The following is a 26,295-nucleotide window of genomic DNA, read 5'->3' on the forward strand; positions in this document are numbered from 1 at the left end:
CCTGGCCAGAAGTTGCCTCCTCTAGGGAGCCTTTGCTGATCCTCTCAGACAGACCCCACCTGTCGTTCCTCCCTCCAACATCTGTCCCTCACTTTACAGCCACCTTTGTCCTCTGTGGTAACTCTTTTCACACAGCTGCTTCCTACCCCGATGATGAGCAACTTGAGGACAGAGACTCCTCCTATTTTACAGAACCCAAAGGCCCCAGTGTCTTACAGTGACCTGTTCTGGATCCATTGTTACCCGTGGCCTGGTGCAATTCCCTGTGGCTCTATTTTTATCTGCGATGGGTACAGCCTGGGGACAAATAACTACAGGGGGAAGGCAGACAAGAAGGCAGAGCAGGCAGAGACAGGCTGGACCGGGCTCAGGCTCGCACGCACGCCAGTGACTCCTCACAAAAACAATACTATGTCAGTGTCCTAGAGCTGTCGTAAGAAATGACCACAAACTTGGTGGCTTTAAACAACAGATGTTTATTCTCTCAGCCTGGAGGCCAGAAGTCTGAAATCAGATGTCACCTGGACCACACTCCTTCCAAAAGCTCTAGAAAAGGATCCTTCTTTGCCTCTCCCAGCGTGTGGTGGCTTCAGGCATTCCTTGACTTGGACAGCACAGCTCCAGTCTCTGCCTCCTCTTCACATGGCCTTTCCTCCTCCCTGTGTGTCTCTCATGGGACACTTGTCACTGGATTTAGGGTCCACTCAGATAATCCAGGATGGTCTCTTCTTGAGAACCTTAACTCAATTACTCCTGCAAAGCCCTTTTTTCCAAATAAGGTCACGTTCACTGGTTCTGGGGGTTAGGATGTGGACATATCTTTTTGAGGCCTCTATCCAACACACTACAAATAGTAATAGCAACATTTACGGGGAACTTACCGTGTGCCGGCACCAGGGTGGGCACTTTACATGGATTAGCTAATTCAGTCCTCACAACCACCCTCTGAGGTAGGTACTATTATCATCTCCACTCACAGAGGAGGAAACTGAGGCTCAGAGAGGTTAAGTGACTGGTCCAAGCCTGCTCGGCCAGGAAGCAGAGGAACTAGAATTCAAAGCCAGGTGGTCCAGCACTGGAGCCCAGCTCTTCCCAGCTGACTGGATCGTCTGAGGTTCTTTGTTCCTGTAGGGGAAGCAGGGATACGTTTCTGCTGTTAAAATTGCTCCCACAAGCTTCTGGAAGCATCTCTACAGCAGGCATAATCCATGGGGATCACAGCTGGGGCTTCCCTTGGGTCTCTCTGCAGGCGACTGGGTGAGGTGAGCTGCTCCCTGCTGGTTTCCCTGCATGCTTGGGTCCCCCTGGCCTTGTCTTTCCAGCCTTGAGAGGCCACATCCTCCTCTGACGCCCTCCCTCTGTCCTTGGGTTATACTGGCAGAAGAGTCAGGGCAGTACTGACACTTAAATCGCACAGCACCCCGGTTAGGCTGGTTTTATTCTTAGTCCCATTTACAGATTAAGAAACTGAAATCCAACTTTTAAAAATAAAAAGAATGAAGTTAAAAAAGGAAAGAAATAAACAAACTGAGGTTCAGAAAGAAGTCAAATGAATAAAGCCGAGACTCCAAACCCCGATGATCTGACCCTGTCCCCCTACCAGTAAAAGCCGTGCAGTTTTCATGGCCGTGGTGCTCAGATGATTGCTACCTGCAGACCCTGTTCTGCGCTTTACATGGATGGTCTCATCTAACCCTCAGAGCAACTCTACAAGTTAGGTGCTGTTATTAGTTCCATTTTACAGATGAGGAAAGCAAGTCCCAGAGCAGGCAAGTGACTTTTCCAAAGTCTGTAGGGGCCGAGCAGAGAAGCTGGAATCCCTCCCAGGTCGATGAGCTCTGGTGACTGTGGGTCTTTGCAAGAGTATGGAGTCATACAAAGGCACCAAAGACATACATTAGGGAAAGGACAGTCTCTGCAATAAATGGTGCTGGAAAATCTGGGTATCCATATGCAAAAGAATGAAACTAGACTCCTGTCTCTCACCATATACCAAAATCAACTCAAAATGGATTAAGGACTTAAATATAAGACCTGAAACTATGAAAGTACTAGAAGAAAACACTGGGGAAACTCTATAAGATATTGGTCTGGGTGAAGAATTTAGGTCCTCAAATGCACAGACAAGGAAAGTAAATAAAAGCAAATGGGATTATATCAAACTACAAAGCTTCTGCACAGCAGAGGAAACAATCAACAGTAAAGAGACAACCTACAGAATGGGAGAAGATATTTGCCAACTATCCATCTGACAAGGGATAAATACCCAGAATACACAAGAAACTCAAACACCCAAAAAAAAAAACCAATCTAATTTAAAAATGGACAGATGGTCTGAATAGACATTTCTCAAAAGATGACACACAAATGAATGACAGGTATATGAAAAAATGCTCAACATCACTAATCACCAGGGAAATGCAAATCAAAACCACAATGAGATATTACCTCAACCCAGTTAACATGACTAGTATCAAAAAAACAAAAAATAACATGCTGGTGAATATACAGAGAAAGGAGAACCCTTACTCACTGTTGGTGGGAGTGTAAACTCGTACAGCTATTGTGGAAAACAGTACGGAGGTTCCTCAAAAACTAAAAATAGAACTACCATGTGATCCCACTGGTGTGTGCATATTCAAAAGAAAGGAAATCAGCATATCGAAGAGATACCCGCACTCCCATGCTCATTGCAGCACTATTCACAATAGCCAAGATGTGGGATCAACCTAAATGTCCATCAATGGATGAAAAGATAAAGAAAATGTGGTATATATACACAATGGAATACTACTCAGCCACAAAAAAATGAAATCCTGTCATTTGCAGCAACATGGATGAGCCTCGAGGACATTATGTTAAATGAAATAAACCAGGCGCAGTGGTCACCAGAGGCTGGGAAGGGAAGCGGGGAGTGGTGCTGAAGAAACGGTGGTTAATGAGTACGAAAATACAGTCAGATGGGAGGAATAAGTTCTAGTGTTCGATAGTACAGTAGAGTGACTATAGTAACAACAATTTATTATGTATTTCAAAATAGCCAGAAAAAGGGCTGGACCTTGGCTCACTCGGGAGAGTGTGGTGCTGATAACACCAAGGCCACGGGTTCGGATCCCATATAGGGACGGCCGGTTCGCTCACTTGGGAGACCGTGGTGCTGACAACACCAAGTCAAGGGTTAAGATCCCCTTACCGGTCATCTTTAAAAAAAATAAATAATAGCCAGAAGAGAAGATTTGGAATGTTCCTGACACAAAGAAATGACAAATGTATGAGGTGATAAATATCCTAATTACCCTGATTTGATCATTACTTATTGTATATGTGCATCAAATTATCACATGTACCCCATCAATATGTACAATAATTATATTTCAGTTAAAAAGTGGACAAAATCCCTAAAAAATGTAAAATTAAATTTTAAAAGAGTATAAAGTCATAACTGAGGTCTCCAGATTCTCTCTCTCTCTAGGACAGTTGGCTCCATTTTCTCAGAGGCATCCTCTGCCCTTGGCCGAGGACGCTCCCCTTCTCTTTCCCAGCCCATTTCCGGGGCTTTGGGAGACACGGTCTCCCCACGGGTCCATAATCAGTGTGTTATCTAATTCCGTCCCCACCAAAATCGTTCTCATTCCTATGTTCCACATACAGGAAAAAAGCAGGTAAGTGACTTCCCAGTGTCCCTCTGCTCATGAGTAGTGAACACTAGACGAAATCCAGCCCTGTCACCTCCTCCAGCTGTTGCTGTCTCTGCCACCTAAACCCTGTCAAGGAAAGCTCTCTCTTAAAATAAAAAGCAAGTTCCTGTTAGAGATCCACCACTTGGCAGCCACACACTAGTGGGTGAATGACAAGGACTGGGACAGTTACATAGTCTCACAGCATCTCCCCATAACATACTCATATGTCACAAAGTGGAGAAAGTGGACAGACACTACGTTAACCAAGGGATCAAAGTTCCACCCACAGTAATAGAACAAACCAGCACAGTGTACCTCCTGACACAGTGCACTGAGGACACAATGTCGCTTCTGGGGTATTCCTGCCTGATATGGGTTGAATCATGTCCCTCCAAAATTCATATGTTGAAGCCCTAATCCCCAGTCCCTCAGAATGTGACTGTATTTGGAGGTAAGGCCTTTAAAGAGGAGCATAAGTTAAAATGGGGCCATTAGGATGGGCCCTGATCCAATCTGACTGGTGTCCTTATAAGAAAAGGAGACATGGGCACACAAAGAGACACTGGGGTGAGCGAGCACACAGGGAAGACCATGAGAGGACACAGCAAGAGGGCAGCCAGCTGCAAGCCAGGGAGGGACACCCCCGAAGCAACCAAACCTGCCAGCACCTTGATCTTGGACTCCCAGCCTCCAGAACTGTGAGAAAACAAATTTCTGTTGTTTAAGCCACCCAGTCAGTGGTATTTTGTTATGGCAGCCCAAGCAAACTAATTGAGGGTATTTCAAAATGTTCTTGGAAAAATCTTATAACACCAAGATCAGGGGTTCAGATCCCCAGACCAGCTAGCCACCAAAAAAAAGACAGAAATGTTCATGGAAAAATAGAACCAAAAAATAATTCAAATCTTTCCATGAAAATTCTGAAGACCCCTCGTACACTGCCAGAAACGTATAACCAGAATCTGATCAGGAGGAGACGCCAGACACACTCAAACTGAGGCCATTCTAAAAAGTGACTGGCCTGAGCTCCCCAAAAATGTCATGACTGTGAAAGGCAAAGGAAAGCAGAGGGACTGTCCTAGATCGGAGGAGGCTGAAGAGACACCCACTTATACTCCTGATCCTGCCCTGGATCCCGGACTAGGAAAACACTTTTCTCCTTTGCTATAAAAGTCATTATTAGGACAATCGGTGAATGTTGAATAAAGTTTGTATCTTAGACAGTTGTGTTTATACCAAAGTTGATTTCCTGATTTTGATCATTTTACTGTGGTTACTTGTTTTCCAAGAAATACTGAAGTAATTAGGGGTAAAGGAGAATCAGTTGTGTCTTCAACCAACTCTCAGATGGTGATAAAGTTTGGATGTGTTGTCCCCTCCAAAACTCATGTGGAAATTTGACCTCCAATGTGGCAGTGTTGGAAACTGATTGAGTCATGGGGGCGGATCCCTCATGAATGGATGAATGCTCTCCCTGGGGGTGGGGGTCCTGAGTGAGTTCTGCTCTATTAGTTCCCACGAGAGCTGCTTGTTTAAAAAGACCCTGGCACCTTCTCTCTCTCTCTTGCTTCCTCTCGTCGTGTGATCTGCTTGTACCTGCCAGCTGCCTGCCACTTTCCGCCATGAGTAGAAGCAGCCTGAGGCCCATGCCAGATGCAGCTGTCCCAGAATCATAAGCCAAATAAACCTCTCTTCTTTATAAATTACCCAGTCTCAGGTATTTCTGTTACAGCAACAAAAAACAGACTAAAAAAGATGGATATGTAAGTACTGAAGAAAATGACACGTGTGTGTGCGCACGTGCACATAGAAAGAGCTAGAGCAAATGTAGACAGTTAACAACCAAGAAATCTGGGAGAAGGATGTATGGAAATTGTTCTCTGAAAGCCTGAAATTGTTTCAAATAAAAAGCTTAAAACCTCCACGTCATCCCTCAGGAATAGTCCACCTCACTGGCTGCTCCTCCCTGACCCCCCACGGCCCCCCAATCTCCTGCCCTCTCCACCCAGCTCTTCCTTCTCCAGCAACTCCAGCCAGCTGGAAGTTCCAGAACCTGCACCTTCCTCCCTGCCCCCTCCCCCTCTGCTTTCCCCAAATCCCCTCTGCCTCAATACAGTATCCCACCAGACCATCCCCTGGGCCCCCCGGCTCCTCCGCCTCCGCTCAGGACCCCTTTCCTCCAGAAACGCTTCCAAGATCCCCACCACTGGGTTGGGTGCCTCTCCCCACTCTGCTACCAGAGCGACCCACCAAGATTTCCCCAGCTGAGCTCTAGGCACAGTCATCACCCCGAATAATTCGGCACACCCGTTATCTGTCTCCTTCAGTCTCCTCCTCCACGAGCACTATCATTCCCACCAGAAGGCAGTAGGGGCTGGATTGGAACCGGACTTTTTTAAAAAAATTATTTTAATTGACACATAATAATTGTACATATTCATGGGGTACAGTGCGATGTTTCAATAAATGTACACAATGTGTAATAATCAAATTAGGATAATTGGCATATCCATCACCTCAGACATTTATCATTTCTTTGTGGTGAGAATATTCAAATTCCTCTCTTCTTGTTATTTTGGAATATACAATATCTTCTTGTTAACTGTAGTCACCCTCCTCTGCACTGGAACACTAGAACTTTAGCAAGCCACATGCTGTCCCAGCTGCTGTGTATAATAATAACGCACAATTCCCAACATTTGCTGAGCTCAGGGCCCTGGGCTAATCACTTGCAGGAATTAGTGCCACGCATGTGATGGGGATGGTGACAGGACCTCCCTCAGAGGACAGTCGGGTGCTGTAAGGAGCAAACACGAGCGAGGCCTTAGGACTGCCTGGCAGGTAGTAGACACTGCTGACTGTGGGGCATTCTTTTTAATAAACTTTCTTATAACTGTTCAAAATTTGCAGAAAAACAGAGACGATAGTACAGAAAGGTCCCATATACCCCACACCCAGTTTCCCTTTGTATGATTAGGGCCATTGTCAGAATCCTGCCGATGTAGCCAATTGTCAGGTTATAGCAATAGCTACGCCAATTGTATGGAGAGGCAATTCATAATTAAAGCCAAAATGTTACATTATTTTAGTTACACTAAGTTTTTCATTTGTATTGTCCAGGCTAGGGGTGAGGGCCCACATACTCTCCAAACCCGGCTGGGTCACCAGGCCCCTCACATACCAAGTCAACGCTCTAGGTAGTTGGGAAAAATCCCTGGAGCCTTTGGCAGATGACACGAGCTCAGTCCTCAGCAGCAGCTACAGCAGTGGCGGTGGCCTCCCAGAGAGACCCGGGGGCCCTGGGAGCAACAGCCTCCAGTAATAGTAGTGGCCTCCCGGTGGGCCCCCCTAGGGGGCATCCCAGACGTGGGGGGGTCCTGTGGATAAGAGCTGCTCATCCTTTATACTCAAGTCCATAACCCAGGACACCTGTGTGCACATGCGCATTTACATTAGACAATACCAAGGAACACCTGGGCGCACGTGCATATTTACATCAAATGCTGAACATCCGAGGGGTCCTGACCATTTTCCTTCACTCTCTCTACACCCCTATAATTATCATCTTACATTAGTACATGACATTTATGACAATGCATGAACCAACGTGGATACATTATTAACTAAAGTCCATTTCCTTAGCTTTTACCTCATGTCCTCTTTCTGTTCCACAATCCCATCCAGGACACCACTTTACATTTAGTTGTCTGATCTCCTACTTTTTGTTAGTAATAGCCATCATCTCATTAACTGGCTTAATCCTCAGGAGAAGCCTGGGAGGTGCAGCTAGTCTGTTTCCTCCCCTGTGGCCCCGTCCCGCTGCAGGCTGGTAGGGCAGGGGCCCTGTCTCCTGGTCTTGCTCACCAGTGAGGAGTGAAGAGTAAACTAACCAGGCCTGCAGCTCCCAGTGGTTCTGAGGCAGCAAGATAGAGCCTGGCTGGGCAGGGAGGGGATAGGGACAGGCTTGGAAGGGAGCCAACCTGCAGGCCACCTCCCAGCTCTGGAGCTCGTCCCACAGCCCACCTGCAGCCTCACCTTTCCTAGACAGCCCCCTCCCTGCTCCCCTCCCCTCCTTCCCTCCTCCACAGTCAAAATCACTTCTGCTGAGCAGGCATCACCCCCCACACATGAGGCAGAAAGCCAGGGCGAGGGGTCAAGGGCAGCTTTCTGAGAAGCCTTTCAGAGACCCAGGGTAGGAGGGTGCCTTCCCCTACCTTAGGGGCAAGAGTTTCACCACAGCCCCTGGTGGCCAGGTGGGTGCTCCCTCAGGTGGGCCCCCTTTGCCCTTAGAGGCTCCCACTTGCCCCCCTCTCCCATATAAGGCCTGGGCTCCGCCCTGGAGGCGAGGGAGTAGGAGCTACTGTGGGTATCTGTGCTGTAGCTGGTGGCCGGAGTCTCAGTCATGGCCTGGGGTCACTGTGTGGCCCTGCTACTGCTGGTAGCCAGCCTGGGGCTGGGTCAGCAGCCACACCCTGAGCCTGGCCGCCCAGGCCTCCAGCACAGCTATGACTGTGGGATGGAAGGCATGCAGCTGCTGGTGACCCCCAGGCCGGGCCGGACCATCCGCTTCAAGGTGGTGGGTGAGTGCCGGCAGAAGCCCAGTCCCCACCTCCCCAGGCCACGGGCTGCAGCAAGGAGGGACTGGGGCCCTTCACCTGGAACAGGAACAAGAAGAGTGGAGGCCTCCCTCCAGCCTGGGGGTGGCCACCCCCACCCCTCGCCACAAAACGGGGAGGAAAAAGAGTGGCCAACCTCAGTCTCCCCGTCACCCGGTCAATGTGCACAGGACCCACCAGGCCATCTTGTTGAGGTGTAGGTTCTGATTCTGTAGGGCTGGGGCAGGGCCCAGGCTCTGCATTTGTAACCACACCCAGGTGATGCTGAGCCTGCTGGTCCGCAAAGCACTCTCTGAGTGGCAGGGCCCAATGGCTGTGGCCTGGTGTGGAGAAAAGGGTGTAGGTTTGAAATTGGGCTTTGAATCAGCAGCTTCTAAGTTGTGCGATCTTGGGGAACTGACCTGATCTCTGAACCTCTTTTTCCTCACCTACGGATGCAAAAAAATGACCCCAACCTTGCTATGGGCACTGAACAGGAGTGTAGGGGGTGTGCCTACATCCACATCCAGGGGGTGCACTGGCTGTTCTGGGTAAACAAGGTGGGTGAACACTTAGCAGGCATCCGCAAGTGACTGCAACAGCCAGTTAACCTGGCAAAGAGGCTCAGTTCTTTCTACAAAACCTGGAGTTCAGATCCTTCTCTGGGCACTCGTTGTGTGCACCTGAGAAACCTCACTCATTCTCCGACTCTCAGCTGCCTCGTCCACAGAGTGTGGCTAACTCAGCTTAAAAGAAATGATGTAAAATACTCAGCCCAGAGCCTGAGACCCTATTTATCCTTTTCCCCCCGCATCTTCATGCCTGTCTCTGCTGTGTACCACCAACAGAGAACCCTAGCTAGTAAGATCCTAAGACACCCATCCCCTAGATGTGGAAACAGACCAAAGAGGGGAAGGGGCTTACCCAAGACCACACATCAGGCATGTGCAGAGTCTGGGTGAGGAGTCTTCTCAGCAGTCCCCAGCTGCCTCCCACTTCACCCTTCAGCATCCCTGACCCCTCTTCTTGCTCCCTCTCTCCCCTCCCCCGACCCCAGATGAATTTGGGAACCAGTTTGAGGTGAACAACTGCTCCATCTGCTATCACTGGGTCACCTCCAAGCCCCAGGAGCCCGTGGTCTTCTCGGCTGACTACAAAGGCTGCCATGTGCTGGAGAAGGTAGGATCGCTTACTGCTCTGGGTCCAGGGGTGAGCTTGTCCTAACATGGTGTCAGGCTACAGAGGCCCCTATGGACCAGGGACGAATCAAAGCCCCAAATCAGTCAGTGGGCTGGTGGCTGAGGGAGACTGAGTTCCAGGCACGAGCATTTCCTGGGACCCACTGCAAATCCAGCTCCCTGCCTGACACCCCACTCGGCTCTCGCAGACCCTCTTCTGCCTGGGACTCTGGGTGGCCTCACCTAGCTGCTATGGCCCTCTCTCTCACCTGCAGGATGGGCGCTCCCACCTGAGGGTGTCCATAGAAGCTGTGCTGCCCGATGGTCATGTGGATGTAGCGCAAGAGGCCGCTCTGATCTGTCCCAAGCCTGAGCACACCTGGGCTCTGGACTCTCACCTGGCGCCTCTCACCACGTCCTCACTTCCCAGTCCTCACACACTGCCCTTCCACCCCACCTCTAGCCACACCTCCCCGGGCTCTGGCCTTCCCAGCCCCCTGTCCCCACAGCACAGCTCCAGCCATCCAGCCCCTGTGTCAACATCCCTCGGACCTGGACCTACCCCTCCCACCCTGGCTCAACCCCAGTGGGGCACCTTGGAACCCCTGGAAGTGGACAAGCCAGACTACATAGGTATGTAGGGCTTCTCTCTGTGTCTGGGGCCTTCTGGAGCAGAGCATAGGGTGGCCTGACAGCCCTTTACTGGGCTCTAAGAAGCCATTTCCTTCACCACTCTGTCACCAGCCCTAGGGACCCATCTGACCCAGGACCAGTGCCACGTGGCCTCTGGGCATATCCCCTGCAGAGTGAGAAGTTCAAAGGAAGCCTGTCAGCAGGCTGGCTGCTGCTATGACGACACCAAAGAGGTCCCCTGTTACTATGGCAACACAGGTACAACCTCCCATACTGAGCCTGGTCCTGGTTCCCTGGATCCTGAAGCAGCAGCAGAATTGCCGCCTCTATCTGGCTGAAACTCTGCTTCACCTCCTGTTCCTAGGAGAGCCTGACTCCCAGAATGGATTGCAGAAGACACTTTACATGGGGTGACCACGTCCCAGTTGCCTTATAACAATTGTCCGCATATCCTTACCTTTAGACCTAAAACGTCCTGGTTTGGATGACCCTATTTTTAGCAGATAGTTTGACCCTTTTGTTCCACAGAAAAAACCTGAGTTTGTAAAGGGTTTTCTCAAGCCAACACTGGCCTAAGCAGAAAGCAAGAGAGAGCCCAGGTCTCCTGTCTCCCTGGCTGATACTGAAAACAGATTGTCACCCAGCCTATCCCCTTGTCTCTGTGCCGGATGGACACTAAACCCCAGGCCCTGAACTTTCTCTTTGATCCTCATTTGTCCCAGCTACTGTCCAGTGCTTCAGAAACGGCTACTTCATCCTGGTTGTGTCCCAAGAAACAGCCTTGGCGCACAAGATCACTCTGGCCAATGTCCACCTGGCCTACGCCCCCACCAGCTGCTCCCCAATGCAGGAGACAGATGCTTTCGTGGTCTTCTACCTCCCTGTCACCCACTGTGGCACCACAGTCCAGGTGGGAGTGGGGACCATGGGCTGGTGCTGAGTACCACCCCCGGAGGGCCTCACCCAGCTGTCTCCTCCCACAGGCAGTTGGCAACCAGCTCATATATGAGAACCAGCTGACGTCTGACGTTGATGTTCAAATGGGGCCACGCGGTTCCATCACGCGGGACAGCACCTTCCGGTGAGCTGTGGGCTTGGGTGTGAGGGAGCACAGGAGAGCTTAGAGCAGGAGCCGTCTGGGTTCAAGTCCAGGCTGTGCTACTACCAGGCACAGGAGCTGCTTACCTCTTCCCATCCTCCCCTACCAGGCAGTGGGGACGCCTGGGAGGCCAGGACTGATGTGAGTGTTAAGTGGGGTCTGTCCATGCCTGGCACATGGGGCTCAGATAGGAGTCAATAGCAGTTCCTGAGAGTGGAGTCTTCCAGAGCCCTGCCCCTCTCTCTCCAAGAACTCGTCTCAGAGCAGCTGAAAGTGTCCCCTTCCAGCCCTAGGTAGGAAGAGGTTGAGGCTGCTGTCCCTCCTGACCTCGGACATTAGGAAGCCACTGAGGCAGAAGACACCTCAGGGAACCCCTCACTGAAAGGGGCCTCCCAGACTTCGGGTGACAAAACCATCCAGGTGCCCAGGATGCCAGTGGGGGGGACTCCAGGGAATCCGTCCTTGTCATACCTAGCTTGAGCCTCCACTGTTACTGTGTGGCCAGGGTCAAGGTCTCACCTCAACCCGTTGACCCTGTCGGATAGAGCTAATACAAAACTAGGGGTTGTAGAAGTTCTGTGCTTGGTGCCACGTGGATGCCCAGGTGTCTCCTTCTCCCCATCCTACCCACCATGAGGGCTGGGAGAGCAGGGTTCAGGTGTCTTTTGCTTTAAAAAACTAAGTACCTGTATGTTGGGAGGTGGGGGACAAGTCTATGTCATGCTTTAGACGCTTGGATTTAAGAACTATGGGAGTGAGTGACACAGGGTGGCAAGGGGTTCCCAAAGGGGGTGGACAGAAGGGGAAACAGCTGTAGTTTATCAGGACTAAGCAGGAGGGCTTCTCAGACGAAAGGCAGTAAAGGTAGAAAGGCCTTCAGGACAGGGTGGAATCACTTACGCCATTTAGCACCTAGTTCATGCCAGGCAGGGCCCACGCCGAGTATGCATGAGCGGCCACCATGGCACTAGGCTAGCAGGGGAGACACTAGACACAGTAGCAGACCAACTACGTGTGCAAGGACAATGAAAACACAGGTGCATTATCTCATGACCTCAATCCTTGCAAGATCCCTCAGAGGGAGGTGGTCATCACCATTTTACAAATGAGGAAACTAAGCCTTAGGTAAACGACTTGCTCATGGTCCTAGAGCCTATAAACACTAAGGACATTCAAACCCAGGTCTGCCCATCAGGCTAGACTCTCAGGCTCCGAGGGCTTCAAATGCCAGAACAGGGCAGGGCCAATGAGGTGGCAGCCCCCCACGGGCCCCATCATCTCGATCCTGCCGTACCCCCACATCTAGAGCAGGACCTGGGCTTGAGTTATCCCAGGAAGATGAGACAGGCAGGGGTGAGCCTCCTCAGCCCCCTTGGCAGTGATGTGTGTCACCTGGTGACTGCTTGGGTAACATCCATCCTGTTGCATGGTCCCCTTATGCATCCACATTTAAGTAAACAGGATGCCCTGATTCGCTATCTTCTCCCCTACCCTCTTGCCCTTGGACTTCAGGCTTCATGTCCGCTGTGTCTTCAATGCCAGTGACTTCCTGCCCATCCAGGCGTCCATCTTCCCACCCCCAGTACCTGCTCCTGTGACCCAGACTGGCCCCCTGCGGCTTGAGCTGCGGATCGCCAAGGGTACGGTGTCCCCTCCTTTCTCTTCCTGCTCCCATTTCCCTGAGGCACAGCCTGCTCTAGGCTCACGAGCACCTCTCCCTACAGACAAGACTTTCAGCTCCTACTACAGGGAGGGGGACTATCCCATCATGAGGCTGCTCCGAGAACCAGTCCATGTGGAGGTTCGGATTCTGCAAAGGACAGACCCCAGTCTGGTCCTGGTGCTGCACCAGTGCTGGGCCACTCCCAGCGCCAACCCCTTACAGCATCCCCAGTGGCCCATCCTGTCAGATGGGTGAGTGGTGACTGCACTGCCCCCAGGGCTGCCTCCCCACCTGCCTCACCTCCCCTTGGAGGCCTCCCTGACTTCTCTCCTTCCCAGGTGTCCTTTCAAGGGCGACAGCTACAGAACCCAAATGGTAGCCTTGGACAGGGCAGCGCTGACCTTCCCATCTCACCACCAGCGTTTCACAGTTGCTACCTTCGCCCTCCTGGACTCTGGCTCCCAGAAAGCCCTCAGGGGACAGGTAAGAAACACCTGTGTTCCTCATGCCCAGCCCCACCTGTTAAGTGGGGATAAGCTAGTCACCAAATCCCTCCAGCACCCCATGAGTTAATGCAGACAAAGGGCTCGGGATGGGGCTTGATTTTTACCAACTGCCTGGAGAGCGCAAGGTCTTGGCTCAGGTCGGTCCAGAGGCGACCCTTAAACAACTCAAGGAAGAAAAATGCCAACCATGGCTGCGATCAACCCTAAATGTGAAGACTGGTCATGGTGTTCTAGGGTAGCCTCGCTTCTGATTCCAGAAATGATAATGTGTTCAACGTGACCCTGCTTTGCATTTTTTATAACTTAGCCACTCCTGCAGAAGGTAAAAGTGGAAAAACTTAGGGTATGTTGAGGTTTTCTACATAATGTACAAATAGCAGCATCGGCGACACTGTTGCATAAAACTCTTGTCCTATTGAACGATACAGATCTCATACACAGATCTCTGTATTTTTAAATCGCTGCCTGTCATCGCATCAGATATAGACTGACTTCACTGGTAAGTACCAAGTAGGGTGGCTTTATTCTCATCTTGGCTGCGCACTGCTTCCTGAGCCAAGAGATCTGATCTGCTGGATGAGGGGCACCCGTTGGTGGGGCCTACTGGGTGCAGGGTCAGGTCAGCTCCACCTGCTTCTCCTCCTTTAGAGAGTTGCCCCTGGCTTTGTGTTTCTAGAAACAGTGGTAAACTGTCCTTCTGCCTCCAGTCACTGGTCTCTGAGGGTCAAGAAAGACGGTGGCAGATTTTACTTAGTATAATGTCCTGCAGGTCCATCCATGTTCCAAATGATAAACTTCCATTTTAAGGCTGTATAGTGTTCAACCGTGTGTGCATGCCACATTTTCCTTATCCACTCATCCTGATAGACACTTAGATTGCTTCCAGGCTGGTATGAGGGAGGGATGGTGACAGGGGAGATATTCATCAGAGAGTACAAAGTTTCAGTTCAACTAGAAGAGTAAGCTTTAGTGATCTATTGCACTGCATGGTGACCAGTTAGTAATGGTGTATCATATAACTAAAAATGCTAAGAAAATAGACTTTTAACATTCTCACTGCAAAAAAAGTTGGTGATGTGATGAATATGATATGAATATGTTAATTAGCTTTCTAAAATGTATACACAGATAAAAATATCACATTGTATCCCAATATACACAATTAAAAAGTAAATTTTAAAATTTTACATTCTAAGATGTGGAGCAGTTGGGGGGAGGGAGAAGGCAGCAGGGAGGTGGATAGGGTGACAGGAGGAAGGAAGGTCGAGGCCCATCGCACCCCCCTCATTCCAGCAGGGGAGCCCAGGGGGCTTCCAGTGGCGCCTCAGGCATAGCTGGACTGGATGCGGTTTGGGGAGGACGTGACTGAGGCCCTCGGGGGGCCTCCCCCCACCGCCCAGCTCAGGAGCCTGGGGCGCTTCTGGTGGTGGTTCGGTGGTCATCTCTGGGCTGGATGCAGGTGTCAGGGGGCCAGGGCTGAGGCCCTTGGTCCTCCCCCTACCCCAGCTTAGGAGCCCAGGGGGCTTCCAATCCTTCTAGATTTTATAGCTGTTCTTTGGTGTTAGACCTTTACTGGTTAATATCAGAACTTTGTCTCTGGTCTGTGGGTTTTTTGTTTTTTCTTTCAGTTGTGTGTTGGATTGTTCACTGTTCACCACTTAAAATCTACACTGAAAGTAACTTGTCCTTTGGTTACTTCTAAAATGGCAGCATTTGAGCCCTGTGGTTGAGCTAAATTACTGCTTTGCTGCTGATTCTCTGGGAAAGGCTTTTTGTGCAGCTCAGATTTTAATTATTGACCTTGTAAGCACTTCCCAGTCTTGTGGGATCTGGTGCACCTGGGTTGTGTGGAAACTCTGGGCCTGAGTCTTTTCAGCATACTCCTCCCCTGCAGTTCTGCATTCCTGACCAGTCTCCACTGAGTGGTCCTGTGCTGAATGGGGGGCAGATCAGCTGTCCCCCAACGTTCCCCCAGTGGGCCCGTCTCCCCTACTGCCCACAATCCAAACACTTCCCACGGGATGAGCCATGCGCTGGTCCAATGCGATGACTCACCAGCCTCTGAGTAGCTCCTTTTTTCTGTTGTCTGTGGCCCCTTGCTCCTATGTGGGTCCACAGGAACCCTGTTAGTGGAAGCCACCTAGGCTCTCTTCTCCCCTCTCACCTCCAAGCAACTTCATAGGAAGGGCAGAGCTGTGGCTTTTGCCAGTTCTTGCTCTGTGTGCTCACCAGGGCCAGCCTCAAAGTGGCTAGGGCTTGAAATTGTCAGAACGGTCCTTTCTTTCTCTCGTCGTGGCTTCTCCTGCCTTCATGAACTCCATAGGTCTCTTCTCCTCTTCCCCTGAGCTCTAGTGGCCCAAGCTTGGCAGTTGTTACTTTTAGTAGTTGCAAATTGGTTGATTGTGGGAGAAGGTGATGCTGGGGACCGTCTATTTTGCTATCTTGATTGGAAGTCTCAGTGTGTGTTTTCCAAAAACAAATCTAAAAAAAAGTCTGTCTTCACCTTTGACAAAAAAAAAAAGCAGCAAATGTGTCCTCCTGCTGCCTGATCAAACCCCACTTCCTGGGAATTCCCTCTCTCGGGGTGAGTGGAACGGAGGATTGAGGCTTCCCAGGGAGCTCTGCAGCCAGAGGCAGCTGGGGGAGCAAGCTGCGGGCTGGGCTCTTCCAAGTGCACAGCTCCTGCCTGCAGGCTTTGACCCTTGGGAGGAAGGCACAGATTCCAAACTGGGAAGCAACACTTACAGTTCTGTACCCTGTCTGCGTGGGGCAGCAGTCGCAGACTTGGTCAACATGCCCACATCTCTCCCTGCCCACCTGGCCGGCAGCAGCGTGGTCTTGACCCTGCTCCTGGAGCCCACATCCCTGCCTCAGTGCCTGCCACCCAGTAGGACCTAGTCAGCCCATGCCTTGATGTTCTTCCTTCGCCAGGTTTACTTCTTCTGCAGCGCCTCTGCCTGCCACCCCTCAGGGCTGGAGACTTGCTCCATAACGTGTGGCTCTGGGACTGCAAGTGAGTCTGGGGTGAGGGGTGATGTTTGTTCTTTCATACATCCTCAGCCCTATGCCTGGCTTCTGTACCACAAGGGGCTGGAGACCAGCCCAAGATATCACTCTTCCCCTGGGCAGGATGGCGACGATCCTCAGGTCACCACAACGACACTGTCAGGCACCAGGACATTGTGAGCTCTCCAGGGCCAGTGGGCTTTAAGGATTCTTATCAGCAAGAGCCCATGCCAGGTTCCCCAGGTATGAGGGCTTGTAGGTGGGCTCCTCAGGCCTTGCCCTCTCCACCCCCTCCACCCCCAAGAATGTTGACAAAATGGGGAAGCTGCAGCCAGAGTGAAGGCAGGAGATGGTGTAACTTCAGTGGGGAACTAGGCAAAGATAGACACAGTCCACCCTGTCTGCAGAAAGGCAGCTTCTGCTCTGCACAGTATGATTAGAAAGGTCTGATGTGGAAGAGAGTGGAGGGGTTCTCCCAGCCTTGTGATCCTTCAAATCCCTTCTCTCTAGCAGGCTCCAGCAGGAACTCTAACCCAAGACTTCCCCTCTGGGTGGTCCTTTTGCTGCTGGCTGTTGTCCTGGTCCTAGGAGTTGGTGTCTCTATGGGCCTGAGCCAGGGCTGGGTCCAGAAGCTCTGGGAAGGCAACGGTGAACAGCCTCAATAAACCATTATTTCACATCCACTGAAAGCAGGTGTATTCGTTTATTTCTGTTGCTTATAACAAAATATCTGGAACTGGGTAATTTGTTAAAATTTATTGCTTAGTTTCAGAGGCTAGGAACACGATGGTAAGGCCTTCCTTCAGTGGCTTTGGTGACTCAGGGTCTCACATGGTGAGAATGGTGGAGCAGAGAGAAACTCTCACATGCTTTCCTTTTAAAGCCCTCAGAACCACACTCCTAACCACCATTATTAACCCATTCACTATGGCATGGCCCTGCAACTAATCGCCTCTTCATCTTTCAACCATCACAATAGGATTTCCCACTCTCTCAACACTGTCACAGTAGAGACCAAGTTTCCAATACCTGGAACTTTGGGGGCACAATTTAAGCTTCAATGAATTTAGGGGGGACAGTCTATCCATAGCATGTGTGCAGAAGTTGACAACTAGAATTTTTTGTCTGAGAACTTGTTCCTTAGGGTCAGCTCTGTCCTTTCAGAACTGTGGCTTCTGTCACAAATACTTAATATATGCCATACCTTGGTAGAGGCCAACATCTCCCAAGGCTGAATGTGGGAGACTTTGCCTCTCAGCAAGGAAAGGTGACATTCCAGGCAGAAAGAACCACACAAGAAAAGGTATAGGAGGGTAAAAAGAGTCAAAGAACAGCAATAGCTGGAAATCAGGAACCTAGCAGGAAGGAGTTGCTCCTGAAGGTTTGTCATCTTCCCATAGACACAGTAGTTCTGGCATCCACAAAGCACCTGCATGGCTGCCATCATGGATAAGGGGCACCTGGAGTTCCCAGGATGAAAGCACTAAGCCTGAGTTGAAGGAGCTCTCCAGCCTCTACTCTGAGCTGCGCAGCCTCCCACTGAAGGGTGCTGGGCTGCATCTCTGACTGCTAGCCTCCCTCCCGCTCCCTTGGCCTCCAGGACTAGTCCATACAGGTTGAATGGCAGCCTGCTAGCCCTGACACTGCCTGCCACAGTGGGCATGGCCACCAGACAGGTCAGGGCCAGCGCTGTGTGCCCATAGATGACATGGGCCTTCATTTCTGACTTGGCAACCAAGACCTTTCCAGACGGACCTGTAGATCTTCTAGGGTGGGAAGGGGTGTAGGGTTCAGCCTCAGGGGAACAGGGAGAAGAAGCTGGTAGGGAAGCCTGAACTCAGCTTCAGACATCTTGCTGGGCATGAGCTTAGAGCTGGTACAAAGGGAACTAAATGCCCAAGCCAGGCCAGTGGCCTCGATACGTACAAGGAGTCCCGTGGCTTTGGCCTACTCAATTTTTTTTTTTCTGAACTCCAAAGCCAGTTTGCTTGAGTTAAAACCTCTGCTTCTTAACTTGCTGTGTAATATTGAGTTACTGAACTTCTCTGGGCCTCAGTTTTTTCATCTGTCACATGGAAAGATATCCCCACAGGGTGTTGGATAAAATGAGTTAATAGATAAGAGTGCTTAAAGTAGTACATAGCCACCATTTACTGAATGCTATTGACTGCTAACTAGACTTTCTCTTCCTCCTGCCCCAAACCTAATGCTTACTTAGTTTTTGTTGTTTGGGTTTTTGTTTTGTTTTTTTCCTGTGTGAGGACAAGTTTACAGGCCAAGATGAGGTGGGGTAGGGGAAACTGCTAGGCTCTGGCTTTTCTAGCTAGAGGTAGTAGAACAGAACACTGAGGCAGGAAGACCTAGACACTTGCTCTGGAAGTTACTAAACTAACTTCCCTTCTCTGGATCCGTCTTCCCATGTGTGGCTAGTGATGGCCAGGCCTGCCCTGCCCAGCTTCCTGGCTTGTGTACGAGGATACATTCCGCTGGGCTAGCATGAAGTAAGGATTCTTAGCTTGGTGGTTGGAGGAGCCAGGCTGACTTGCTCTTGGGGGCCTGGGTTCTAGCTCCATCCAGCATCAGCTCTTCCTTCTTACCACTCCCTTCATCATAAAAGCTCATAACAAGGATTTCAAACAGCACGGGAGGGTGGTTCTCTGAGTGGAATTGATGCTGTTTAAATAGAGCATTATTCTATAGACACCAGTTGGAATCACATCGTGTAACCAACTTTTCTCTTTTTTTAATACAAGGGTAAACATCTTGTGTCATTTATTTTTAACAGATGTATTCTCTAAATTGTGGTTGAACTATGACATATTTGATCTCCTTTTGATGGAAACAAAGCCTGTGGCTAAGGATAACAAGTGTTGAATACAATTACATTAGCATGTAATTCTCTGTATACTATTTTTGCAGATGAAATTCTTAGGTAGAACTGCTGGGTCAAAAGCCCCATCCCTATGACTGTTCAGCGCTGGGATGTACGGGCACCTGTTCCCCCACAGCCTTGCTACCATAGACCGATATCATCCTAAATCTTTGCCTATCTGAGCAGCATAGGGCAGACAGCATTGCTGTTTTAAAATGGCTTTCTTTGACTAGCAGCCAAGCATCTTTATAGCCACTTGTATCTTATAAATTACCCTTTGTCTTTTATCTGTTCTCCAGAATTTCTTTCTTTCCCTGTCTGTAAGGAGCTTTCACAAATCAAAGGGTCGACATCTTCATCTTATAAATTTCCCATTGAATAGGCCATCAGCTTTTCTTTGAGGGGTTCTTTCATCTTTCTGTTTAAGAGATACGTAAAAATGAGGTTCTTTTCTCCTCATATTTTTATCTTTGGATATGGCACAAACTTCTTCCTACCCTATGTAATCATAAAAGTATCCATTTGCTTTTGTGATACTCCATGACAATGCAGTTGTTTCTCTGAAGTGTAGACAGGTGCAAGACTTTTGAGAACTAATTTTTGCAGTCAGTTTTGAAATTGCACATAGATTTTGTCAACACTTCTAGGTCAAAGGAGTCTGTTTACAGAAACAAATGTAGAAAATACATGAACGATGAAGTTCACTACACAACTAGGTACCCGATGCTTTAGAAGGAAGCAATCAAAGCTTTGACTTTCCTGGATATCAAAATCTAATGTGAATTTTGCCCAATTTAAAACTTCTTCCCTCCCCTATTAACACCTCCTGGTGTGAGCAGGCACCTGTTGGGCCTTGAAGAGTTGAGTCAGACCTGATGGGGATGATAACAAACCACTTCTGCTGACCTGTGGCAGGAAGCAGAGCTGCTCACTTTTGTCTCTTCCTGCCCTTTTGGGGAGGCAGCAGGGGCTGTGGCTACAGCTAAGACCCAAGCGAATCCCCCACTTCTCCATGTCCCTGCCCCCACCCCCTCCATTCACTTACAGTACGCATTGAGATCAAATTAATGTCATGGTGCTTTGCCTTAAATAAAGGGGAGAGAATATTTCCCAGCCTGTTACTTCAGCTTTAATCAAATCTCACTCCTTAAAGTGTGGTTCCGTGGATGTCCAGACATTTCTGTAAGAGCCTTTCATGTAAAAGTGCCACTTTCAGGGCTGGGAAGTTAGCTCAGTTGGTTAAAGCATGGTGCTGAGAACACCAAGGTCCAGGGTTCCATCCCTGTACTGGCTAGCTGCTAAAAACTAAAAGTGTCACTTCTGTTCGAGCAGTAGGAAGACTAGTTACCCGGATCAACCTTCTGAAGTAAACAACTAAAATGACAAATTATAAATAGCGTAAAATGTGTATAAATCTCTGCTGAACTAACATGAAAAGAGCAGGCATGCAGATAGGCCAAAAATAAAGTAAAAACAAAAACTCTGGGAAGTAAAACTAGTTTCTATTCTGGGAATTTCTACAGAATCCTGGAGACTTTAACATTCTGTTTTGATAAGTACAGGGGACTGCAGCTCAAGTCTAGAGCCTGCAAAAGGTGGGAAGTCTCAATACAGGCCTCCTACGAAAGCTGGGACTCCAGAGGGCTAAGTCCTCACCACAAGAATGAAGGGAGAAGTAAGCCCATTGCACAGAAGGGGGCAGCAAGGAATCTTGCCTATCTTGATGTTGGTGCTGGATGGATGAAAATAAGAATTAAAAGTACAATTCCCTCTTCTCTGGTGTGTAAGTCCAAATCTTTAAATTGAGAGAGAGAGGAGGAAGGAAGAACTCTCAAAAGTTCAAACTGAAAAAAATATCCTCAAAGGCTAAAGGTAATTTAAGGTTATCCCAAATGATAATTAAGTTTCCCAAATCAAAGTAAATTAAGTTTCAGGAGGAAGCAAATGCAAATCCTGACTGAAAGAATGTAATTTCAGCCAAAGTCTTAAAAATTTCTCACCGATAATGTTACAAATAAAATGAGCACCTCATAGGGCAGGCTGGTTAGCTCACATGGTTAGAGCATGGTGTTGACAACCCCAGAATCAAGGGTTCGGATGCCCTGTACCAGCCAGCTGCCAAAAAAACCCCAAAGCAACAAAAAATGACCACCTCACAATCAGAAATCACAAGATGCAATAAAGAATGAAAAGACAAGGCACAAAGTGGGAAGATAGTCAGAACACATTATTGACAGAGGATTATTATCCTATATATATATATATTTCTAAAGCTGCTACAAATCAATAAGACAACACATAGAAAAATAGGCAAAGGGTACAAACAGGCATTTCACAAAAGATAAATTCAAATGGTCTGTAAGTGGCTGAAAAGATGCTCAACCTCAATAGCAATCACAGGTGTGAAAATTTTAAACTTCAAGACACTATTATACACCCACCAGACTGGCAAAAACTAAAAAGTCAGAAAATACTATGTGTTGTATCAGGACAGGAGCACTCTACCACTGTCAATCGAAATGTAAACTAGTATACCCATGTTGAAAAATAGTTTGTTATTACCTAATAACATTATACAAGTCCTCTCCTACGTTGATATACTAGAAAAACCCTTGCACCAGAATGTTCACAGAAATATTGTTTATAATAGCAAAAAAAAAAAAAAAGACAAAACTAGAAATAACCCATATGTCCATTATCAACAATAGAATATATAAATGCATGTTGTATATTCCTACAATTAATGAGAGGTAAAGGTTAACCTCTCCAAGGTTTATCCCTTTGAGGCTGGCCTCCCAGAAAAGGAGTTGGCCCCTTACAAGGCTCCGTAGAATCCAACCATTGCCAAGTGTCTAGGGCACTGATTAATTACAAGGCTTGGACCCCAGCCTTTTCATTATGTCAGAGGAAGGGCTGGTGCTTCTCCAACCATGAACACAATGCAGTAAACCCTGCTGCGGGCTGGCCACATCCAATAAACTACAACAGCAAAACTTGGACCCTAGATCCCTAATCATACCAGAGGGAGGAGCTGTGCTTCCTAATCATGCAGTTTAAAAGCAGCACAACCCCCTGGTCGAGACCCATCTCCAAGAGTGCACTGGCCTAGAAAGGGCCAGGCAGGACCTGCACGTCTGTGACTGCTCCTATCTGAATGCTGTCCCAGTACCCTGGTGTGAGTTCTGTTTGGCCAAGTGTATTTGTTTGCACAATAATGAATAAACTAGGGCCACATGTGTCAATACTGGTAAATCTCAAGAACAACGTTGGGCAAATAAGAAAAAAAGTAGATTGAATGACTTCATTTATGTAAAGTTCAAAAATCAGCACACACACACACAAAACACGAAATACAGTAGAAAAACAAAGGAGTGATGGACACCAATTTTAGGGTAGTGGTTTCCTCGGCAGTGGGGAAGCAGGGATGAACTCATGGAAGAACACACAGAGGGCCCTTAATGCTTTCTTCCTTCAGCTGGCTGGTAGATACAAGGATGTTTATGACTCTTTAAACTGTACAGGTATATTTCAGACACTTTGAGCTGATATTTCATAATAAAAAAAAAAACTTTGTTGTTTTGGTGGCTGGCTGGTAAGGAGATCTGAACCCTTGACCCTAGTTTTACCAGCACCATGCTCTCCCGAGTGAGCTAACTGGCCAGCCCCTCATGATAAAAAACTTTTAAAGTGTTGGTTAAAGATCTGTTCCACATTCTGAAAATCTTTAGGTGAGATCTTAGACTTCATGCTGCTGGTTGAGTCTGGCAACCTCCTCACCTGCCTTCCGGCATCTGCTGGCCTCTCTCCAGCCACCTTGCTACTCCTCCTGCCCACACTGCCTAGGTTCCCCTTGAACCCTTCTCATCCCTCCCGAATGCACCTCAGGCAAGGGGCTGCCAGCGCCTCTGCTTACCCTACCCAACCCGACTCTGTTCCTTTGCCCCAGGTCCATCTAGTGAACTTCTACTTCAAAATGCTGCTGTGTTGCCTCCCCTCAGACTTACCTGACTTTCAAAACAGGTGCACACCCTATCATCTGTGTTGGCACCTCTATCAGTACTCCAGTGTCATGGCTATGTGCACCTGTAGTGTCCCGCCTCCCTGCCTGGACTACGCTCCAGCCACTTTGTGTCCTCAGAGCCTTAATGTCAGGTTTATGAAGGGAAACAACAGTCAGACCAAACCTGCATACCACAGGTGCCAAGCATCAAGGGCCACCATGACCCCTAGCAGCATCTCTGGTGGCAGTGCAGCCAGAAACAGGGAAAACAGTAGCCAACAGTTACTGAGTGCCTCCACGTGCTCACCACACATTAGTTCACTGAATTCTTAACAAGCCTGTGAAGCAAGCATCATGAGCTCATTTTCAGATGCAGAAACTGAGACATAAAGTCACACGTCATAGAAAGATGCGGAGCTGGGATTCAAACCTGGGCTTCTAACTCCAGGGCCCACACTTACCCACACTACACTCCTCGAAGGCTGTGGAGAGTGGTCATCAGCTACCCACTCCTGTCTTAGTTGACAATGGGGTGATCAGCTTGGTCTCAGAAGCCATGTGGCTTAAAAGCCAGTTCTATTACTTACTGTGTGGCCTTAAGCCCACACACTTCTCTGACCTTGTTTTCTCACCTGTAGAATGGGGATAACACCACCTGTCTGGCAGGGTCATGCTGTGGTACTGAGAGGAGCTCCCTCCATCTGGTGCCAGTGTTACTGGGGAGACTAGTGTGACAACACTGCCCCCACGTGACCTCCTTGGTTAATGCTCCAAGGTCAATCACAACAATGTAGATCCCCCCTCACCTTCAACAGTGAAGGGACATGCGGTTTGATCATCAAAGGGCTCAAGTGCATGTAGGATGCAATAAGCATTAATTATACCACCCAACAACTTCTCTTTGGACACCTAGGACTACTGACTGCTCCTGGACCCTAAATACAAAACTTGTTATCCTGATGATGTGGGTCCAGAAAAGGTGAGCCCTTTAGAATCCACCAACCCCCAAGTGAGACCTACTTCCAAAAAGTTTACCACAAGGCACTGGAGCCAAAATCTGGAGAGATGTGGCAGGGGTGAATGGCTGTTTCTTTTTATGTACCAAAGAAAGAAATAGACATGGCCTGGGCCTTGGACTGAGCCCCAGGGTTGACTCTCTCAATCTCCCACCTAGCAGCAGTGTGACATGAGATGAAAAGAGGAATGACAGCAATGGGTCTGCCCTTGTGGAGATTAAAATCTCATTAAGAAAGAAAATGTATAAACACATTCAAGGTAACATGGTTAGAGCTATGCTGGAGGCATAAACCATGGGCTTTGAGTGAGGTCACTCACCTGGCAGGGCAGGGATGGGCACCAGAGAAGGCTTCCTGGAGGATTTAGCCTGTCTTTGGGGAGAAAAGTCTCCAGGGAGAGAAAACAGTGTAGTAGTAGTAGTAGCAGTAGCAGCAGTCGTTTAAAAATATGTAGCATTTATTATCCACAGTCCCTGTTCTAAGCACTTTTCATATTCACTTAATCCTTACAGTAGCCCTAAAAAGTACAATCTCCAATCTTATGAATGAGAGAGAAGTTAAATAATCTGCCCAAGGTTCCGCAGCTACTAAGTGCCAGAGCCAGGATTCACAGCTAGAGTCTGGTTGCAGAGTCTCCTTCCACCCGTACTGCAAAGGGAGAGGCACGAAGCCCTGTGTGGTCTGCGGGGAACAAGAAACTGCTTGGAGTTGCTGGACAGCCAAGAGCAAGGCTGTTTTAGGAATTAAATGAGAAAACCTATGTAGTGTCTGGCAGCAGCTCTTCTGCTGATGTGAGTGGACAGGTGATCCATTTCTGAGCCTTAGGACACAAACACAGAAGGCCAGGTCAGCGGCACCACACCTCAGTTCTTCTAGGTCAATGGTTCAGGACTGGTTGGGGGTGGGGATGGGATTATAGTCCCTCTGAGATATATGCTAGGATACTCCCTCTCTAGAAAAATCACACATGCATGGACACACTACATGGTTCACATAATTTCAGGATGACCATACTGCCCCCCCCCCCCCAGATCCTCCAAGAACCTCTGTCCTTCAGTGTCTCCTTTTTAGTTTTCCTGGAAACAAAAGCAGAGCTTAAGAATGCACAATAGTATCTAACATCAGAAACCATTAGATGGCTTTAGTGCTGTACAAGCCTTGGGGTCCACCATAGCCCTGACGCCACATGCCTTGCCCTCAGCCCTCTGCCCACCTCAAATGCGCAGCTCTGCCACCTGCAAGCCAAAGCTGTTAGCAGCTCACCTTTTACTCAGCAGTTGTCTTAACTCCATTCTAAGCTTTTTCTGCCTGTGAACTGTGTGATTTGTCTTTTCGTAAAAATAATACTTTTGAAAAATCAAATGAGAATAAGCACCTACAATTGGTTATGTTCCACTAGTACAGTCATACATTAAGCCACACCTTCAAATTGGCACAAAGCAGACTGGCAAATGTTGGAAACCTTAAGTGTTCCGAACACTGCCTCATCATCTACTTTGGGACAGTCACCCCTAAGAACTAACCCAAACAAGAGCCTACATGCTCCAAGGTGTTCACTGAAGCACCATTTACAAACAGCTAGAACTCTGGCATGTACAGAGGGTGAGTTCCACGAACTATTAATAGGTACACACAGCTAGAGGCTTACCTGGTCAAATATTTATATGAGGAAACTGGGTTAAAAAATTAAATGGCTTCTTTACTGCAGGATCTTTTTTCAGAGTTTTCTCTAGCTACTAAGCACCCTGGCCCTCCAAGGGAGATACGGCATGCCCAAACTTACTTGACACCAGAACACAAACCCAGCAAAACACGTCTTAAGATTCTTCTGCTGTATCGACAGTGCGGACTACTATGCTCTTCCCCCTCACCCCCTCCAGGTGACACCCCTTCTCAGCTCCCCGTGCCAGCACTCCCACTTCCTCACCTCATTCTCTCAAGCCATTCCAATCAGGCTTCCATCTCCAACATTCCCCTGGGATGGCCCTCATCAAGGGTCCTAATGATCTTCCTGGGCCACACCTGCACTTGAGCCACACTGGCCTTC

The 26,295-nt window shown here is 48.7% G+C and overlaps 1 protein-coding gene across 1 annotated transcript; it reads left to right on the forward strand.

Moving 5' to 3' along the window:
• The first annotated feature begins 4,223 nt into the window (after positions 1-4,223).
• ZP1 (zona pellucida glycoprotein 1) lies at positions 4,224-17,025 on the forward strand. The gene is made up of 13 exons (XM_063095153.1): positions 4,224-4,247; positions 8,062-8,260; positions 9,333-9,454; positions 9,729-10,086; positions 10,204-10,344; positions 10,809-10,996; positions 11,070-11,167; positions 12,698-12,825; positions 12,910-13,099; positions 13,187-13,331; positions 16,286-16,367; positions 16,484-16,603; positions 16,874-17,025. Exons 1-13 carry the CDS (start codon positions 4,224-4,226, stop codon positions 17,023-17,025), a joined length of 1,947 nt encoding a protein of 648 aa, XP_062951223.1.
• The last annotated feature ends 9,270 nt before the right edge of the window (positions 17,026-26,295 follow it).

Source organism: Cynocephalus volans, chromosome 4, assembly GCF_027409185.1.
Source record: "Cynocephalus volans isolate mCynVol1 chromosome 4, mCynVol1.pri, whole genome shotgun sequence".
Lineage (NCBI taxonomy): Eukaryota > Metazoa > Chordata > Mammalia > Dermoptera > Cynocephalidae > Cynocephalus > Cynocephalus volans.

Coding starts and splice junctions, on each gene's coding strand:
- ZP1 (XM_063095153.1), top strand. CDS start 4,224: ATGGGCACACAAAGAGACACTGGG. Junction 9,455..9,728: donor GCTGCCATGTGCTGGAGAAG/GTAGGATCGCTT, acceptor TCTCACCTGCAG/GATGGGCGCTCCCACCTGAG. Junction 11,168..12,697: donor ACGCGGGACAGCACCTTCCG/GTGAGCTGTGGG, acceptor CTTGGACTTCAG/GCTTCATGTCCGCTGTGTCT.